Source organism: Geotrypetes seraphini, chromosome 3, assembly GCF_902459505.1.
Source record: "Geotrypetes seraphini chromosome 3, aGeoSer1.1, whole genome shotgun sequence".
Taxonomy (NCBI): Eukaryota; Metazoa; Chordata; class Amphibia; order Gymnophiona; family Dermophiidae; genus Geotrypetes; species Geotrypetes seraphini.
The window spans coordinates 285,434,589-285,456,403 of NC_047086.1; the positions used below are offsets into that span (position 1 = coordinate 285,434,589).

The following is a 21,815-nucleotide window of genomic DNA, read 5'->3' on the forward strand; positions in this document are numbered from 1 at the left end:
GGGGGGTGGGGGTGGGGTGAGATGAAAGAAAAGGGGGGGAGGGGGGAATTATTTGGGGAGGGGGCCTTTAAGTGTCGTGGCGTTGGAAGAGGTGTGTTTTGAGTAGTTTTCTAAAGCTGAGGTAGGTTGGAGCCTCGAGGATTAATTGGGTTATCCATGGGTTTAGCTTGGTGGCCTGGAAGGCGAGGGTTTTGTCAAAGAATTTATTGGAGTGACAGAGTTTTAGGGAGGGGAAAGCAAATAACTGGATTCTGCGGGAGTTCTTGTTTCTGTGATTCAGGATGAAGTGTGGGTTGATGTAGTTTGGGGCTAGGCCGAATACTGTTTTGTAGCAAAAACAGGCGAATTTAAATAGGACTCTGGGAAGAACACCACTATAAATAGATTGTGTGAACATTGACTGCAGATCAAGCTGTAGTTGAGGTGCAACCAATTACCAGACTACCAACAAAAGGAGAAGAATTGGAGGTGGTGAGGATTTTTAGAGAATTATTCAAGAGCCAGGAAACCAGCTTCAGTGATCAATGAAGTGGATACATACAGAGGTTCCATGTGGGGCCAAAATGGACATTTGCCTACTCCTGTTTGGATCATCTGCCACAAGCACATCATCAGAATATACTTTGTTCATCCTGCAACTAAAAATCTAAGAAAGTAGAACATAACGGAGCTATGGCTTTTGTATAAGGTTTTTTTTTTAATTTTTGCATGGTTTGAAACAATTGGTTTTCTCATAGTCCATGTTAAAATATTTTTTCTAACTTATTTAGCAAAGTTATGCCCACTGTTAAATTTTAACAAGTTATAGGGTATATTTTATGTTGTTGGAATTTCCAACATCTTTTAAATGTGGTTTAGGTATAGGGATGGGAAAACTGTAGGGATGGTGAGGGAATGGTACAAATATGTTAGGAATGATGCTGGGATGAGAAAGAATTGACTCGGGATGGGAACCAGATTATGTCCATGTACATACTTCTAATACTCTGATTAACAAGCACAACCCACAAGTTCTGGACTGGCCTGGTAGGATTAAAGGAAAGAAAAATAGATAAGTGTAATTTCCCCCATTTTTATTTTTCAAATTTTGCAAAAATGAGCACACACTCAAAAAAGCAAAATAGTCTACATCACAGGAGGAAGAACAGTAGTTAAAATTCAAAGCACATACAGTATAGGAAATTTACATGAAAATGCATTGGGTTAATACTGGTAAAGACCCTCCTCTTCAACTAAAATTCAACCATAGTCTATGCCTCACCCCCCTTAAACCCGCCTCCCCTCTAACCTCTCTTCTCCATTCGAAACTTCTACTTAAATTGCTCTGCAGTCCATTCTTAACCTATACTTAAATTACTGTATAATCCTTGTATTTTAAACTTCTGTATAGTCTTTGTATTGTCCAAATGTACTCCACTGTGAATGTTTGCTTGTAGACCGTTCTGAGCTACTGGGAGGATGGGATAAAAATCTAAATAAATAAATAAATTCCACCTACTGATTTTTCATCTACCAATCTAGCTTCCCTATCTAACAAATCTTTCCATCAGATCAGGTTCTCCCTTCTCTAACCATGTTAACCATAAATAGTTATAGGACACACTTTGTTTTGTATGAATTTACAAGATCTTTTAAAATGTGAGTTGGGGTGGGAATGGAAAAGAGAAATATGGGTTATTGGGACCAGATTATGTCCCGATTCTACTAATAAATTATGCCCTATTGTAAACCATAGGAGGGACCTACCTAGACACTACCAGATCTACCCACTGCACTCATACAAAGACTAGGTAGGTCCCTCCTATGGTTTCTAATAGGGCATAATTTATTAGTAAAATTAGGAGTTTTGTATGTCCTTCCTGAGATTTTTTTTGACCAGATTATGTCCCTATGCGCACCTCTAACTACACCTACTCCTGCAAATGTGTCTTGTCACACTTTGAAAATGTTCATCCTGAGATTGACTTGCTGTTTTTTAGGCTCTAAAGAATAAGCTGAATGGACAGCTAGAAGTGGTTCATTGTGATTTTTTCAAGCTGGACCCTTTAAGTTCTGGATTAATGAAACCACCTGTCATGTTCTCAGAGAAACTTTTTGAGACTTTAGGTATATCGAGGATTCCTTGGACTGCAGGTACTTATTAGCAAGCTATAAATTCAGGTGACAATTAATGGGTTTATTCAGAAGTGCATTGTTGACATCTTGTGTATGACACATTTATATCATATATACCTGAGTAACTGTTAAGATGATCTCTACTATAGCTTGTTTTGCCTAATTGTCTATATCTTGTTTGTCTAATTCAGGGGTGGGCAACTCAGGTCCTCAAGAGCCGGAATCGGGTTTTCAGGATTTCCCCAATGAATATGCATTGAAAACAATGCATGCAAATAGATTTCGTGCATATTCATTGGGGAAATCCTGAAAACCCAACTGGATTCCGGCCCTCGAGGACTAGAGTTGCCCACCCCTGGTCTAATTACTGTGAATGTTGCCTTGTAAACTGTTCTGAGCTCTCTAGGGAGGATGGGATATAAATCTAAATAAATAAATGAATGAATAATGTATGTAGGTATGTGCACCTGTATTTTTCTTCTGCCAAATTCTTGTCAATGAACTTGTCATAATGTGCCAGTGTACTTCTCTTGGAAAGAACAAGTAATATACACTGAGATGATCATTACTTCAAAATGGGCCAGCTTCTAAGATGTCCAGCTATCTCAGGGATCTCAGAGTCCCTCCTCGAGGGCCGCAATCCAGTCGGGTTTTCAGGATTTCCCCAATGAATATGCATGAGATCTATGTGCATGCACTGCTTTCAATGCATATTCATTGGGGAAATCCTGAAAACCCGACTGGATTGCGGTCCTCGAGGAGGGACTTTGAGACCCCTGAGCTATCTTATACTGTAATCCGCTTAGAACTGCAAGGTACAGGCGGAATAGAAGTCATTAATGTAATGTAAAAGCTTTTTGCTGATATAGATTTAATACAAACCATGATCTTAGCTTATAGTTTGGGCAGAGGCAAAGGCTTGAAAGAGAAAGGAGATTTCTTTCCATAATAGATGGAATCACGTTAGGAGCAAAGGGTTAGAAAACCTATCCTGTCAAAATTCAAATCCTCGAAGGTTGTCATTTTCAGGCTCTTCTGTGAAGTAGAGATTCAATGTGTGGTCGTGAGCTCAGCTCCAGAAAGCAAGAAGACACATAGTATAATTAAAAATAGGCATTCTATAGTTCATTAGGCATTTATTTTGGGGATTCTAGAACTTGGTGGTGCACGCGAATGGTCGGGTAAAGAGAGAGCTCCTTCAGTTACAGACATTTTTTAATATAAAATAATATAATAATTTATGAAATTGCTGTTAAAACAGAAGATATAAGGAAAATGGCCTCGGGAAAGCAAAGCAAAGTAAAGCTGAAGCTGCGATATCTAATGCAGGCAGTGTGAAAAGGTCGAAACCCGAACCAGTAACTCCATCAAAGGCTCCACTACCTAAGGAATGTAAGTGCGATGAGGAAATACTTAAAGAAATTAAAGAGATTAAAGAAATTGTATTGCTGAACTCAAAGAAGTTAAAAGATTTGCAAGAGGAAGTTTCCACTTTAAATAAGAGAACTGAGATATTAGAAGTTAAAGTGAACAGGCTTGAAAAGAATGTTGAGAGTTTTGAAACTGAAAAGAAATCGTTCAAAATAAACAGAGAAAATTGCACTGCTGACAAAGGAATTGGAAGATTGCTCAAACAAAATGAGGAGCAATTTAAGAATTTTAGGCTTACCGGAAGGGGTAGAGAAGGGGAATCCGATTTTCTTTTTGGAAAATTTTCTTCCGAAAATCCTGCCCATAAAAACTAAGTTTCCAATAGAAATTGAGCGTGCACACAGGGTGCCAATGAGAAGACCGGATAAATTTGTTGGTCCCCGCCTGCTGATCTTTAAACTTTTACGACATCAGCATGCACTAGAGATTATACGTCTGGCAAAAGAAAATCAGAATTTGCGCTGTCAAGATGCAAGAATCCACATAGTGCCGGACTTCGCAAAATCTACTGAAGAAAAGAGGAAACAGTTTCTGGATTTAAGACCGAATCTAGGAGAAATTGGAGCGAACTATGGCTTAATTTTATCCTGCTATTATGAAGGTAACGGTGGATAATAAATCTTTTAGCTTTGATGATCCTGAAAAGCTAAGAGTGTATCTGAGTCAACGGGAACAGCCAATGAATGTGTAAAAATATGCTCATTGACATAGTTTATTTTAATTTTTGTTTTATTTTGATTCTTGAGTACTATAATACTATAATATATAATGACAGTTCATTTATAAATATACTTGATTCGTAACGGTTTAAAGAATGTTGGCTACAGAATGTGAACCTGAAGATTCCTGTCACCGGATGCTGTTGTTTAAAATGCTTAAAGTGATGAATGGAACAAAATGCAAGTATAGTATGGTTGGATTTACGTGGTCAGGCTGAATATGCTATGAACTACGGAGATTTTGATTGGAATTCTATGGAAGGAAGGTATCTGGCTTTGGAAGATTTTAAATAAAATATAATTTTGAAGAAGCAATGCTAACATGATCACTAAAGATTCTTCTATTGGAGGAATTCACCGTATGGATTTGCATCTTTCTGCCTTTCCTCCTGCAGTTATGAGGACACATATAGCACTCGGGGATAGGCTTACTGTGCTAAACAGTTCATTTTATCTTCAAAGTAAATTGTGCTTAATGTAGACTGATCATATGAGTAATCATAGAAATTGTATCTGAGCATTTGAAAGCAAAGAGAGAAGATCCTGTCAAAATGAAGATGTAAGTCTATGGGATTTGTAGAATTGTCAGGAGAAGATTTTACAACGCAGAACTTTGTAACTGGATATATTTCACAAGAAGACAGCTGGATTTGGAAGATTCTCTGCAAAAATGGAATATTCTGAACTATGATCTGTTGACTGAGTATTTTATGTCTGCAGAAGGATGACAGTTTTTAAAAATATATGCAACGACAAAAGATAGAGTTTGCATACTTGTTTATTTGCTTATAATAACTTTAGGTTCACTGTTTACATGGAAAGGATCTTGAATGAAATTTTTCATATGAAATGATTTATTTTATTAAGTAATTGAATGTATGTTGTATTTTATACCTAGGGGTATTCAACTCATATTAATTTATTTTGTTCTCTTGAGTGAGATGGATCAACTTTTGAATTATATATTTATTTATGATAAAATAGGATAAATGAATTTATTAGTTCAATTACAAAATGAATAATATTTATGGAAATAAAATTATATATAATAACATATTTTACTTACTAAAACTACTAAAGTAATATATTTCAGCATTAAATTGGTTATAATTGAATAGTTATTTTGAGACAGTTCCTAGGGGCTGATCTTATTTTATTTAGGAGATATAATCTTCAATATTGAGTGAAAATAAAATGATAGTAGATGTCAAGGGTTTATTGATTGTGATTTCATATTATATTACAAATAAGATTAATATAAAATTGATTATTTTAATATATAAATGATTTATTTTTGTGGTTTGTTGGAGATTTATCTTGATTTGCCTGATCTTATATGTGCGGTTCCAAGTCTTCAATGTCATTATTTAGGGAGGGTAAGGGAGGGAAGGGTGATAATAAAATGATAGATTTTGATCCCTTAGGAAGGTGGATTAATGTAGAAATGAGTATGGGAAATAATACCTTGGCTTTATTTAATGTTTATGCCCCTAATCGAATCAAATTGAATTTTTTAAGAACATACAACAATTATTCCCACTAGCTGCTTTTAATTTAGCTGTAGCTGGAGATTTTATGGATAAAAAACCAAGTAAAAATATAAAATCATTAGGGTTAGATAATTTGGCACAATCTTGTGATTTGAAAGATATATGGCGAATACTTCATTTTAATGATCAGGAATTTTCTTTTTGTTCACAAGTTCATAAATCATTTTCAAAAATTGATTATATTTTTGTATCAAATTCACTGGTACAACAAGTGACACAAGCTTCCATTGATCCAATTATTTTATCTTATCATGGAGGGGTGTGGATTGATTTTAAACTTGAAGATAAGGATAAAAATAGATCAATATGTAGGTTTGATAATACATTGGTTGCTGATTCAGTCTTCCTTGAGGAGTTTAAAATTGAAGATAATTGAATTTTTTCAAATAAATACATCAGAAGAAATTAGCAAAGAAATATTATGGGATAAGAACATAAGAAGTTGCCTCCACTGGGTCAGACCGAGGTCCATCTCGCCCAGCAGTCCGCTCCCGCGGCGGCCCATCAGGTCTGCGACCTGTGAAGTGGTTTCTGACCACTTCTATAACCTACCTCAAGTTCTATCTGTACCCCTCTATCCCTTTATCCTCCAGGAACCTATCCAAACCCTTCTTGAATCCCTGTACAGAGTTCTGGCCTATCACTTCCTCCGGAAGCGCGTTCCATGTGTCTACCACCCTCTGCGTAAAAAAGAATTTTCTAGCATTTGTTCTAAACCTGTCCCCTTTCAACTATAAGTGGTAATATTTCATATTCTGCATATATTAAAAAACAACTTGGAAAACAATTTTCTAATTTGGAAGAAAAAATTAAACATTTGGAATCTAAATTAGTAGATAAATGGGAACAAGACACTTTACAGGCTCTTTTAAAAGCAAAGAGTAACTATAATGAATTATCTTCAAAACTAGTAAGGAAAGATTTATTTTCTTAGCAAACCATGTATTATGGAAGTTCAAATAGGGCGGGAAGATTACTGGCAAGCTATCTTAAAGCAAAGAAAAACAAAAATTATAGCAATAAAGGATGAAAAAGGAAATACACACACTCAGATAGGAATTATTTTAAATCAGTTTTTAAATTTTTATAAAGACCTGTATTCTTCCGAGTCTTATACTGATAAAACTCAAGATGGTTTAGAATTTTTAAAGCTTATTGATGGCCCGAAAGTTCCTGATCACATAAAAAAATGTTTAGAAGAGCCTATATCATTAAAAGAATTAGAAACAGCATTGAAGTCTCTTAGAGTTGGAACTGCTCCAGGTGGGGATGGTTTTACAGTGGAATTTTATAAATCATTTCAAACTTCTCTATTACCCCATTTATTAAATTTATATCAGTCTCAACTAAGTAAAGGTTGCATTTCAGGTACTATGGCAGAATCCTTGACTATTGTTTTGCCAAAGCCAAATAAAGATCCTACTTTGGTTTCAAATTACAGGCCTATTTCTTTAATTAATGTGGATGGAAAATTATTAGCTAAAGCATTGGCAATGCGGTTGGCTAAGGCTCTCCCTTTTATCATTGATGTGCATCAAACTGGATTTGTTGCGAACAGACATTCATCTAATAATACCAGATTGGCTTTTCACACATTAAATTTAACAAAATACATGAATGATCCAGCTTTTATGGTATATTTTTGGATGCAGAGAAAGCTTTTGATAGAGTGGAATGGACATTCATGTATCAGGCATTGGAATGGTTTGGTATAGGTTCGGGATTTATACAAATGATTCCAACTTTGTATAGCTCCCCTATGGCAAGATTATATATTAATAATAATTTATCAGAACGTTTTAATTTGCATAGGGGAGTTAGACAGGGTTGTCCACCATCTCCTTTGCTCTTTGATATTGTTTTAGAACCCTTATTATTAGCTATTCAACAAGCAAAGGGGATACAGGGTATTCCCCGTAAAGATTGGGAATATAAAGTTTCTGTATATGCAGATGATATATTACTTCATTTGAGAAATCCAAGAATAACCATTCTATGTTTGTTGGAATTGATAGAAAAATTTGGAAAATTCTCAGGATATAAGATAAATTGGAGTAAATCTGAAATTCTTCCACTTAATGTACATTGTACAAGGAGTTTGTTTGATACATTCTTATTTGTATGGAAGGAAGATGGACTAAAATATTTAGGTATTTGGATTAAAAACACACTAGAAGATATGGTGAAAGAGAATGAAAAATTTATATTAAAAAAGGTAACAGAAATGTGTGAGCAGTGGAATCCTTTGTATTTATCTTGGTGGGGGAGAGTTCAAACTGTTAAAATGATGATATTGCCTATAGTTTGTTATCCAATGGGAATGATACCATTTTTTTTTCTGGGGTCTTTTTATAAAAAATTGAATTCTATTCTTACAAAATTTGTTTGGCTAGGTAAAACTCCTAGGATCGCTCTAGTATCTTTACAAAAACCAATTAAGGAGGGCGGGGTGAATTTTCCAAACTTTTATAGGTACCATCAAGCCTATATTTTACGCCAAGGTATGTATTGGATCCTTCCTGAGCTCATTGATTACATCCCGGATTGGTTGTATCTGGAATGGCGACTCATGTTTCCTTTATATCTTTGGTAATAAATTAAATGAAAAATACTGGATATGAACCGTAACCTCCCAAACTCATAAGTAAGTAAATGAAAAAGCCTCAGCCCCACTACTCCACCGCTGTATTGTCTTTTTACTGTGGGAAGAAATTACGTGGTGCAAATCATCACTGGCGATTTCATTCTTCCATTTTTTTCTTTTTTTGCTAGTAGTTTTTCATAAATAGTATTTTTAAATAAATAAGTTATTATAAATAATGTTCCGTACAAGTAAGTAAATAGATTCCGTGCACTTATCTTATGCCAGCTAAACCCTGGGAACATGACCCGACATGTTTCGCACCATCTGTGCTGTATCAAGGGTCCCCCGGGTCGCTTATGTCATCCAACTCTGCCTATTTTGCAAAAGAGCAAGATCTTGGGAGTGAGGGTCTGAGGCTTTTTCATTTACTTACTTATGAGTTTGGGAGGTTACGGTTCATATCCAGTATTTTTCATTTAGTTTATTACCAACTACGGATATAGACTGGTATAAAGATTATATAAAATATAGCCATATTCTGGAGTCCTTTATATCTTTGTCATGTCCTTAGTATCAAGATGCCTAGACTGTATAAAGATAACAGAATTTTAATGGACACATGGAAAACATTACGATTTGTCAGCAACCTAACAAATATTCCTATTAGTAAATCAACAAATCAAACCATATGGCTAAACCCCAAGATTCAAATTGGCGGATTTAAGATCATCTGGAAGCATTGGATGATTGCAGGTATAAGGACTTTAAATGATGTTATTTTAAATGGTAAACTGCTTGATTTTTCAAAGCTGCAGCATAAATATGGTCTTAATAAATCACAAAGTTTTAGGTGGCTGCAACTGAAGCAGGCCATTCAGGTAGGGTTCCCTGAATGGAAAAATCTGAATACGCAATATAGTCTGGAATTTCTATGCTTTCAGGCGGACTTTCTGGGACACCAGGCCACAGAGTGGTATAAAATTATAAGTGAATATTTAAAAATAAACCCAAAAATGGTCTTAGAGATATTTGGAGCATTGAGATTAAGCATCAAATTTCAGCATCTCAATGGCCACAAATTTGGTCTTGGAGGATGAGATGTACAGTGTCTGCATAGAGCGTTTTGGACCCCAATTAGACTACAAAAGTTAAATAGTTCAAAGTCTAATAGATGTTGCCACTGTAATCTTGAAGTAAGGACTTTAGATCATCTTTTGTTTTATTGTCCCTTTATCTTAGCCTTTTGGAACTCAATTTGGGATCAAGTAAATTTTTTATTGGAAAAGCATGTGGCATTATCTTATGATACAGTACTATTTGGTATGTCTATGAGGAAAAAGAGCCAAATATTATCATATAACAAACTTTTATTGATAATGACAGGAGTCGCCATTCAGCATATCACAAGTAATTGGAAAAATTACAGTAGACTCAATTACAATTTCTGGTGGAACTCATTATATCACATATATAAAATGGAAAGAGCAATAGCTATACAACAAGGAAGCTATAAGAAATTTAATAAAATTTGGGAGCCACTGTCTAATGATTGGCGGGAGGGGGAGGTAAATTTTACATTTTTCTTATTGGGGAAATAATAGAGGAATGATGGGAGGGGAAGGTGGTAATTTTATGTATTGTAAGATAAATCAGAAAGATTGTCAAGTGATGTGTTTAATTGTATTGCTTGTGCACTTGATGTAAGATTGAAAACGAATAAAGAATTTGAAAAAAAAAAAGGCATTTATTTTGGTACTGGAGGGGTTCCATGTTTTGATGAAGGGCGGATTCCCGATTATGCCTGTTTTTATGCATACAACTGTTCACACTTAAATGGTACTTGTTAAATAACTTTCTTTACTTAGAGCCTCTAATATCGGTATTCACTTACAACACTCTTAAGTCATATGACTTCAATCCAATTCATTTTCTCATATAGAATTCATTATAGCTTCAACCATAGACCTCAGAAACACAACTCCACCACCCTTTAGAAAAACTTTCTTCAGCGGCAAGATTTGTGTGTTGAATCCTCACAGGTCTAAGCTGAGGTGCTTCTATAAATATGTATTATCTCTCTTCTTAAGAATACATTTAATAACTTTTTCATTTAGTTCAATAATATTAATTTTGGAATTTTTTTACATATCTCAATGGTTGTTAGCCTTTAGTTAATGGTTACGAATTGAGCGGCTGGATCCGACATGATTCGCAAGTTTTGTCAAGGATCCCCCCAGTACCGCTGTCATCCAACTTTCATAAGTGTTTTTGAACCTCCCCTCTTACCTCATCACTACCCTCTGACTTCCAGTTGTCTTCTTACAAGCAAGAGAGTAGGAACTGGTCTTTTCTTCACATGTTTATTTTTTCTTTAACTTCAGTATTTTTTGCAGCTTCATGTTCTCGTGCTGCAGGGGTTCACCATGGGCTAGTTCTGGCTGCAGGAAATTGCAAACAAAAACAAAGGTACTCAATTTCCGGGGCACCGACTTCACACGCATGGGAAATTTCATCTATCAGACGCTCCAGGTTCAAGAAGTAACTGATAATGTGGAAGCTATGTGGTCAACCTTGAAATCAACCCTTCATGAGGCAACTAAACGCTACATTAAATCAGTAACCAAACAGCAAAGAAAAAAGAAACCCCAATGGTTCACTGATGAGATCTCGCACCTCGTCAAAGAGAAGAAAAGAGCATTTCTCTCATACAAACGCATGGGGGAAAAAGAAGCAAACATTGAATACAGGACAAAGTCTGCAGCGATCAAAACAGCAGTCAGGGAGGCCAAACTTCAAATGGAAGAAACTCTAGCGAAGAACATTAAGAAAGGAGACAAATCTTTCTTCAGATACATTAGCGACAGGAAAAAGAACGCAAACGGGATAGTACGTCTTAGAACGCCAGAAGGGAACTATGTGGAAACAGATTCCGATAAGGCCAAACTACTAAATGATTACTTCTGTTCAGTCTTTACATGCGAGGCACCAGGGCACGGGCCACGTCTGGAAGCAAAGCAAAGCATGGAAGACTCATTTCAGAATTTTGAGTTCACACCAACTGATGTTTACATAGAACTGTCAAAACTCAAGGTGAACAAAGCCATGGGACCGGACAATTTGCACCCAAGAGTGCTCAGAGAGCTATGCGATGTTCTGGCAGAACCGTTAGCCATGCTCTTCAATCTCTCTCTAAGTACGGGGAGAGTCCCCCTGGACTGGAAAACAGCCAACGTTGTCCCTTTGCACAAAAAGGGTTGCAGAGCGGAGGCTGCAAATTACAGACCGGTGAGTCTCACATCAATAGTGTGTAAACTTATGGAAACTTTACTTAAAGGTAAATTGGACATGATATTGGATGAGGAAAATCTGAGGGATCCCTGTCAACATGGATTCACTAGGGGCAGGTCATGCCAGTCCAATCTTATCAGCTTCTTTGACTGGGTGACAGGAAAGCTAGACTCGGGAGAGTCTCTGGACGTGGTATACTTGGATTTCAGTAAAGCTTTTGACAGTGTCCCGCACCGTAGACTATTAAACAAGATGAAATCGATGGGGTTAGGTGAGAAACTAACTGCATGGGTCAATGATTGGCTGAGTGGAAGACTTCAGAGGGTGGTGGTCAACGGCACCCTCTCTGAGACATCGGAGGTGACTAGCGGAGTGCCGCAAGGATCAGTCCTGGGACCATCTCTTTTCAACATATTCATAAGGGATTTAACCCGGGGGCTTCAGGGTAAGGTAGCACTGTTCGCCGACGACGCCAAACTGTGTAATATAGTAAGTGAAAGCAGTCTCAAGGGTAGTATGACGCAGGATCTGATCATGTTGGAAAACTGGTCCTCAACATGGCAGCTGGGCTTCAACGCTAAGAAGTGTAAAGTCATGCATCTCGGCAGCAGAAATCCATGCAGAACATACACCTTGAATGGAGAAGCACTAGCTAGGACTTCAGAAGAACGGGATTTGGGAGTAATCATCAGTGCAGACATGAAGGCTGCCAAACAAGTGGAGAAGGCCTCATCCAAGGCAAGGCAAATGATGGGATGTATCAAGAGAAGCTTCGTCAGCCGCAAGCCTGAAGTCATAATGCCACTTTACAGAGCCATGGTGAGACCTCATCTGGAGTACTGTGTGCAATTCTGGAGGCCACATTACCGTAAAGATGTGCTTCGAGCCGAGTCGGTCCAGCGGATGGCCACTAGAATGGTCTCCGGACTCAAGGGTCTCTCATACGAAGAAAGACTGGGCAAATTGCAGCTCTATACTCTAGAGGAGCGCAGGGAAAGGGGGGACATGATTGAGACATTTAAATATGTCACAGGACGTGTCGAGGTGGAAAACGACATCTTCCTTCTCAAAGGACCATCGGTCACAAGAGGGCACGAACTCAAACTCAGAGGAGGGAACTTTAATGGTGACACCAGGAAGTACTTCTTCACAGAAAGGGTGGTGGATCACTGGAACAAACTTCCGATGCAGGTGATCAAGGCCACCAGCGTGCTCGACTTTAAGAATAAATGGGACATCCACGTAGGATCACTACGAGGGTCGAGCTAAAGAACTAAGTCATTAGCACCCAGACTTAATGGGGTGGGTCAGTAGAGTGGGCAGACTTGATGGGCTGTAGCCCTTTTCTGCCGTCATCTTTCTATGTTTCTATGTTACTGGAAAAGTCTGTTTCTAGGGGGGTTAACTGCTTTGCAATGCACCCACCTAGACAGCTTGCATTTGCAGATCAGGGCTCAGGGTTCTCTTGGGAACGTTGCTCATCCCAGGTTCATCCGCTAGTGGGTTTGAGCGCAGGCTGCATGGCTCTGAGGAGGTGTATCTGGGATTGGGGCCAACTGCATTCCTCCATTCGTTCATGTGCATGGCGCTTCAAGGTGTGGTGGAGATCTCTGGCCAAGGCATTGGGCCTGAAAAGTAATCAGAAGACCAACAGTCCAGGTTCTAAGGCTTGAGGCAGAAGGTTTCCCTGTAAGTTGTTTCAGCTTCCATCTTGCAACTCCAAGCACACAACATTGGTAACTCCCAGGGCTAACTCCCAAAACTTAGAAGTAGAAACCCTCAAAATCAATTTCACAGTGAGTAACAGGCTGATAGTCTGTGAGATTGATTTGGGGGGTTTCTATTTTTAAGTTTTAAAAGTTTGGGGAGTTAACCCTAGGTCTCCTTCCACCCCCCCCCCAAAAAAAAAAAAATAAATAAATAAATAAAAAATCCTAAAATCTGCTGTGTTTGGGGGTCAATGTGATTTTCTCAGGCTGTTTTATTTGTAAAATCACTCCTACGGTGGCCATCTTGGATTTTCCCGATTTTGATTTAAAAGCTTTATTTCTGTCTCTACAAGCTTTGATTTTTGTAAGAAAACGCATCCCAGGGTATTAAAAGAACTAAAAAAAACAAAAGTGCTGACCTACTGTTAGTGATCTGTAACCTGTCCCTAAAATTGTCTGTAGTACCTGAAGATTGGAGGGTGGCCAATGTTATGCCGATTTTTAAAAAGGGCTCCATGGGAGATCTGGGAAATTACAGGCTGGTAAACCTCACTTCGGTGCCGGGCAAAATGATAGAAACAATTATAAAAAATAAAATCGTGGAACACGTAGACAAGCATGATTTAAAGAGATGGCGTCAGCATGGGTTCAGCCGAGGGAGATCTTGACTCACAAGTTTGTTTTGGTGATTTTATACCGTTGTTAACGTTACTATCTATTTTATGTACATTTTAGAAATTTATTTTATTATGTGTACATCGCTTAATATTTGTAATAGGCGATTAATCAAATAACAAATAAACTTGAAACTTGCTTGCTGCCTTTGAAGGTCTGAATAAACTTGTGGATAAAGGTGAGCCACTTGATATAGTATATCTAGATTTTCAGAAAGCTTTTGATAAAGTTCCTCACGAGAGGCTCCTGAGAAAATGAAAGTGTCATGGGATGGGGGCAAAGTTCAGTTCTGGATTTGGAATTGGTTATCGGATAGAAAACAGAGGGTAGGGTTAAATGTTCATTTTTTTTAATGGAGTAGAGTAAATAGTGGAATGCCGTAGGGGTCTGTACTGGGACCGGTGCTATTTAACTTATTTATAAATGATCTGGAAATTGGAACAATGAGTGAGGTGATTAAATTTGCAGATGACACTAAACTGTTCAAAGTTGTTAAAACACATGCAGATTGTGAAAAATTGCAAGCAGACTTTAGGAAACTGAAAGACTGGGTGTCCAAAGGGCTGATGAAATTTAATGTGGACAAATGCAAAGTGATGCACATTGGGAAGAATAATCTGAATCACAGTTACCGGATGCTAGGGTCCACAGACTATTTAAGTCTTCCGCATTGGTGAGGATTATGAGTAGCACTAAGCCGCAATCTTCCTCCTTTCCTGACCATCTGGACATTGCAAGGATGCTCATGGATCACTGGGAGACATCAGAGGTCCCTCTGATAGTGGCCAAGACCATGTCCAAGCTTTATCCAATTGTGAAAGCCTTTAATCAGCATTTTGTTTCTTCGAAGGTTGATTCTTTGGTGGCGTAGGTCACCAAGTGTACTTCTCTTCCTAGTGAAGGCGGTGTGTTATTGAAGGATGCCCAAGACTGCAGGATTGTTGAATTAAAAGAAAAGGTTGAAAAGGCTTTTTTGATTCCGTGGCCTCTGGATTGAAAGCAGCCGCAACGCTAGAGCCTGTCACTCCAAGCTGCATCATGATCCTAACACTGTAATACTGCAAGATCTTCTCTTTTTGGTTTCTGGCATGGACTGTGGTAGCTGCCCTGTATGACCTATTCAGAGTGAGGGAGCAAGCTGTCAGCTTACTCTGTTTCCACACGCTGGATGTTGTGGATCAGACAGTGGTCTAGTGATTCTTCGTCTAAGACAGGGGTGTCAAAGTCCCTCCTCGAGGGCCACAATCCAGTTGTGTTTTCAGGATTTCCCCAATGAATATGCATGAGATCTATTTGCATGCACTGCTTTCATTGTATGCTAATAGATCTCATGCATATTCATTGGGAAAATCCTGAAAATCCGACTGGATTGCGGCACTCGAGGAGGGACTTTGACACCCCTGGTCTAAGGTGAACTTCAGTAAGCTGCCCTTTAAGAGGCATTTGCAGTTATCAGTAAGGGTCTGGACGATCCAATGGCGAGTGTACAGGACTGTAAACCTAAGTCCTTGCCAGACAGATGGCCTCAGTCTTCTAGAGGCTCAGGCCATTCTAGTTTTTGTTTCACCAGGCGCTATCGCCAGTCCTTGGGAGGTTACTTGGGTCAAAGACCTTATCAGAACACTGCAGTTTGGTGGAACTCAGCGATCACAATTATTGGGAGTCGTCCTGCTCCATAGAAACAGTCATGACGCCAGGCCCTCAGCTGACCCTCCACGAATCGGAGGGAGCCTCTTAGCTTTCCTGGAGGTGTGGACGAACATCATCACAGATTGCTGGGTGCTGGACATTCTACAAGATGGGTACAAACTCAAGTTTTATCGGCCTCTCCCAGCCTTTTTTTCCTGGACTCTCCAGCAGGAAGACCAGACAAAGAGGCCAAAATATAAGCTACTGTCCAGAGATTTCTGGATAAAGCAACCATAGAGCCCGTTCCAAGTCTGACTTGGGCTTCAGCAGATACTCGTTATACTTCATCGTGCCAAAGGGAGACTCTAACAACTGGAGACTGATTCTGGATCTCTAAGTGGTCAATGTGGCCCTCAAGGTTCCTTGCTTCAGATTGGAAATGGTGAGGTCAATGATTGCCTCAGTAACGATGATCGCAGTTTATGATAAGGCATGGAAGATGTTTCAGCACTGGTGTGAGGTGTGTATAGTTGAGCCTTTTGAGGCTCCAATTCAGCTGTCCTGGCATGTCTTATGGCAGGCTCCAGAAGTGCCTTGTGATTAGTTTGCTCAAAGTGGCAAGCCTCTTGCGCTTTCACCAACAATAAAAAAGGGGATCCCTAGCTTCTAATCCTGGTATATCCAGATTGCTCAAGGAAGTGTTACATTTGCATCCAACCATGAGACAACCATTTCCAACATGGAGCCTTAACATTGTCTTGCTGGCCCTCAATAGGGCTTTGCCGAACCTTTGCAGGAAGCGTTGCTAACAGATCTCACCATAAAGATGGTTTTTCTGGTAATTATTGCCTCAGCAAGAAGGGTATCGGAATTTCAGGCTCTCTTATGTAGGGAACCCTTCCTTAAGTTTACAGAGACTGAAGTGTCTCTGCACACTGGGCCTTCCTTCCTGCTGAAATTGGTGTCGGCATTTCATGTAAGTTGAGAAGTCTGGTTGCTGGTTTTTTCATCTACAGGAGGAAAACAGCAGAATAAGAATTTGGCATTGCTGGATGTCAAAGAGTGTTTGTTTTTCTCAGTTATCCTAGAACTGATGAATCCCTTTTGTCTGTCCAACCATTTCTTTATATTGACAATCCATAGTCACCTGGGAAGGACTGCCTCCAAGGCTATTTCCAGATGAATTTGTGTGACTATTGCTTCCTAGAGAACTACACAGTTCACGGAAGAAAGAGTTTATAAACAACTTGAAGGTGGACAAAGCTATGGGACCGGGTGGGATCCATTCCAGAATACTGAGGGAGCTCTGAGATGTTCTGGCGGGTGCTCTTAAAGATTTGTTTAATAAATCCTTAGAGACAGGATATTTCTTGGTATTGGAGAAGAATAGATATCCATCTTCACAAAAGTGGTCACAGAGATGAGGTGGAAAACTACAGGCCTGTGTGCCTCACTTCAGTTATTGGAAAAGTGATGGAAGCATTGTTGAAGGAAAGGATAGTGAATTTCTTAGAATCAAATGGATTATAAGATCCAAGGCAGCATGGCTTTACTGAAGGTAAATCATGCTAAACAAATCTGATAGAATTCTTTGACTGGGCAACCAGAGAATTGGATTGAGAGTGTGCGCTAGATGTAATTTACTTAGATTTTAGCAAAGCTTTTACACGGTTTCTCATGGGAGGCTTCTAAATTTCAAGGGCTGAAGTTAGGGCCCAAAATGGTGAACTGGATTAGAAACTGGTTGATACAGACGCCAGAGGATGGTGATTAATGGAATTCGTTCAGAGGAGGGAAAGATGAGTAGTGGAGTTCCTCAAGGATCAATGCTGGGACCTTTGTGGATAATACCAAGATTTGTAACGGGAGTGTTCATACCGGAGGAAGTGGAAAACATGAAAAAAGATCTGTAAAAGTTAGAAGAATAATCTAATGTCTGGCAAATAAATCCAATGCAAAGAAGTAGAGTAATGCATTGGGGGGGGGGGCAGAAATCCAATGGAACCATATGTGCTGGGAGGAGAGTGGCTGATATGCACAGATGAAGAGAGTGACCTTGGGGAGATTGTGTCTGAGGAGCTGAAGATGTCGAACCAGTATGATAAGATGGAGCTGTAGTAGAAAGATGGTAGGCTATATAGAAAGAGAAATAACCAGCAGAAGAAGGGAGGTATTGATGCCCCTGTATAGGTCTTTGGGAAGGCCACACTTGGAGTATTGTGTTAAGTTTTGGAGGCCATATCTGGCGAAGGATATAAAATGACTTGAAGCAGTCCAGAGGAAGAAGACGAAAATGGTAAGGGGTTTGAATCAACAGAAGTATGAGAAGGAAATATAAGAAGAGACTGGAAGACCTAAATATGTATATCCTGGAAGAGAGGAGGGACAGGGGAGATATGATATAGACATTTAAATACTTGAAAGGTATTAATATAGAACCAAATATTTTCCAGAGAAGGAAAAATGGTAAAACTAGAGGGCATAAATTGAGATTGCAGGGAGGAAGACTTAGGAGTAATGTTAGGAAATTCTTTTTCACTGAGAGGATGGTGGATGCCTGGAATGCCCTCCCGAGGGATGTGGTAGAGAAGAAAACAGTGACGGAATTTAAAAAGGCGTGGGATAAAACCAAATTATCTCTAATTAGAAAATGAATGATATAAATTCAAGAAATAAGACTAGAACGTTGCAGACTTGCATGGTCTGTGTCCCATATATGGTGATTCAGTGTAGAGAATGACATGGGGACAAATTTTTTCCTGTCCCCGCGAGTTCTTTTCTTGTCCATGCCCTATTCCTGCAAGCCCTGTCTTCATCTGCATAAACCTCAAACACTTTAAAATCATAAGTGTCCAAGGTTTGTGTGGTTAAGGCTGAGCTTACAGGAATGGGGCAGGGACAGTGACAGCAACAAAACTCACGAGGACAGGAAAATTGAGTTCCTGTGGGGACGGGGACAGATTTGTCCCCGTGTCATTCTCTAATTCAGTTTAGGATGGGCTGGGGAGGGCATCAGTGAGAACTCCAGTAATTTGAAACCTGAGGATGTTACTGGCCAGACTTTACGGTAGGTATCCTTAAATAACGGGATCAGAAATATCAAAGAAAAAAGACAAGTTAATATAATCATGAATTTATAATGTGTATAACTAATGGAAAGACTGAATGGACCATTCAGGTCCTTATCTTCCCTCATTTATTATGTTAAAATTCTTGAAATCTTAAAATTTTTTTCTGTAAAATTTCCCTAAAGTTCACATAATTTGAAGAACCAGATCCTGCCACCACAGTACCTAGTTTGAATAGTAGTCCATTCTTCTTTCATATAACCTTTCCAGATCTAGATGTGCCCTATCCCCAAGTCAGGGTTGAATCCTGGTGACCACTTAATGAGTGAAGGATCTTCCCTTGTGATTTTTCTGGTATGATACAGGAGTAGTTTGCCATTATCTTCCCCTAAGGCTAAATGATTAAGTGAGTTGCCCAAGGACTCAAGAAGCTGCTATGGTATTTCAACCTAGGCCTTCTAGTTCCCAGCCCACTTATTTAATGCATCTAATTTCTAGTGTTTCTGGCTTAGTTTCCATGGCCATAAACTTTTGAATTGTTGTTTATTATGTAAATTGCTTTTCTATATTATCTGCTTAGGATTCTAGCCAAAATACAAATATATAATATTTCATTATGTTAATGTTTTTTATGCTTCATTTCTAAACAGATGTTCCTGTGAAAGTTGTTGGATTTTTTTCAGAAAGTAATGAAAGGAACAAGCTATGGAAGCTCATCTATTCTCTGTATGAACAGATCTCCATATTCAGTTATGGAAGGATAGAATTGAATATGTTCATAAGTGAGAAAGAATACAAGGTACATTTTTGGGGTGTTTTGTGATGTATTCCAGCTTTGAAATAGAGAATGATACGGGGACAAATTTGTCCCCGTCCCCACAGGAACTCAATTTCCCCATCCCATCTCCGTGAGTTTTGTTGCTGTCCTTGTCCCTGCCCCATTCCTGTAAGCTCTGCCTTAACCACACAAGTTTCGAACACTCATAATTTTAAAGTGTTTGAGGCTTGTGCAGATGAGGACAGAGCTTGCAGGAATGGGGAGGGGAGGGGACAGGAAAAGAACTCGTGGGGATGGGAAAATGAGTTCCTGCGGGGAAGGGGAAAAATTTGTCCCTGTGTCATTCTCTACTTTGAAATAATTGTTTTTATGGAATAGCTCATGCATAGATTGAAAGCAATTCTGTTTTGTTTTGGATTTTATTTTCCTTTTTAAAGAGGCTTATTCAAGAGGCTTTAGGTATTGAAAGCAATTCTGTTCTGTCTTGGATTTTATTTTCCTTTTTAAAGAGGCTTATTCAGGAAGCTTTGCAACACTTGCATTGAATGTTGCAGTAGATGGAGGACTCCTTACCTTGTATCCAGTAGGGCTTGCTAATTTTAGGAGTAGGTTTTTTTTTTTTTTTTCAGACTTTACTAACTACTAGTGACCAAATATGCAGTGTTGCATGCTGAATCTAAAGCTAGCTGCAGAAACTGCTTAAAGCGAGTCTTACCTGACGTCAAATCAGTTGAAATATGTGGAAATTAAGTATAGTAGATTCTCAGTTAACTAGCAACCTTGGGGATTTATAGATGTGGATAAATGTAGTTTCTGGTTGTGTGAGAGTTACAGCTCTCCTTCCGTATTCACGGGGGTTGGGTGCAGAGCCAGCCCGCAAATAGGGAAAAATCGCAAATAAGTTTTTGGGCTGGCTCTGACCCACCCTCGCCTCCCTCCTGCATCTCCGGACCTTACCTGGTAGTCTAGCGGTGACACGAGGCAGGAGCGATCTTCCTATGCTCTTGTCCCGTGCAGAGCTGTCATCACCGCAGCCATTTTGGTGATGGCTCTGCACGGGGCAGGAGCATAGGAAGATCGCTCCTGTCCCGCGTCACCGCTAGACCACCAGGTAAGGTCTGGGGAGGTTTGGACAGCCTACAAATAGAAGAAAAATAGAAATAATAAAAATCACGAATAATCAAATTTGCGAATCCAGAGGGATAGCTGTACTATTAAAAAAATTGGCCTAACTAATACTATACCCCATACTATGTAATACCACAAACAGTTCCAGACAAACTACCGGACGTGGTAGGCATAGCGTGTACAATTCTGGAGGCTGCACCTTCAAAAAGATAAAGGATGGAGTTGGTCCAGAAGAAGGCTACTAAAATGGTGTGTGGTCTTCGTGATAAGGCGTATGGGGACAGACTTAAAGATCTCAATCTGTATACTTTGGAGGAAAGGTGGGAGAGGGGAGATATGATAGACATGTTTAAATACCTAGGTAATATAAATGGTCCTGAGTCGAGTCTGTCATTTGAAAGGAAACTGCAACGAGAGGGCATAGGATGAAGTTAAGATGTGATAGGCTCTGGAGTAATCTAAGTAAATACTTTTTACAGAAAGGGTGGTAGATTCGTGGAACAGTCTCCCGGAAGAGGTGGTAGAAACAGAGACTGTGTCTGAATTCAAGAGGGCCTGGGATCTCTCGGAGAGAGAAAGAGATAATGGTTGCGCGAGAGTTACAGCTCTCCCTCCGTATTTGTGGGGGTTTAGGTGCAGAGCCAGCCCACGAATAGGGAAAAATTGCGAAAGAGATACTGGTTACTGCGGATAGGCAGACTAGATGGGCCATTTGGCCTTTATCTGCAGTCATGTTTCTATGTACTCAGGTGTGGAGTGCCAAGTTTACACTTAAATTTCCACTGGAAATTTATTTTATTTTCATTTTTACTTGAAGTATTGCTATGATTTTTTTTTTTGCTGGTTGATTGAGAGTTCTGCTTGCTTAAGTTCTATTTAACAGTCTACTGTAATATTTTATTTGACATCTGTAGTTACATAAATGTATTTAAAATGTCTTTTATGCAGTTAATTTTAATGTTTAATTAAAACCAACAAATAAGCTGTATCTTGTTGTTTTGGCTCATGAGCTACCTGTTGACCATCTGACCTAATATGTAAGGAGGGGGGATTCCTTTGTTCACCAAATCTTTTAGATTTCAAGGTGCAGGGAACTGCTTTGCCTCTCTTGTCATGAGGGGGCTGTCATACACACTTTTGT

At 39.0% G+C, this 21,815-nt stretch overlaps 1 protein-coding gene across 1 annotated transcript in view; it reads left to right on the forward strand.

The window, feature by feature from the left end:
• Positions 1 to 21,815, forward strand: part of TFB2M (transcription factor B2, mitochondrial) — a 124,754-nt gene that overhangs the window by 12,178 nt on the left and 90,761 nt on the right. Inside the window, exons 3-4 of the mRNA XM_033937048.1 lie at positions 1,980 to 2,133; positions 19,419 to 19,567. Coding sequence (XP_033792939.1) covers positions 1,980 to 2,133; positions 19,419 to 19,567 — 303 coding nt within the window. The remainder of the gene's footprint in view (positions 1 to 1,979; positions 2,134 to 19,418; positions 19,568 to 21,815) is intronic.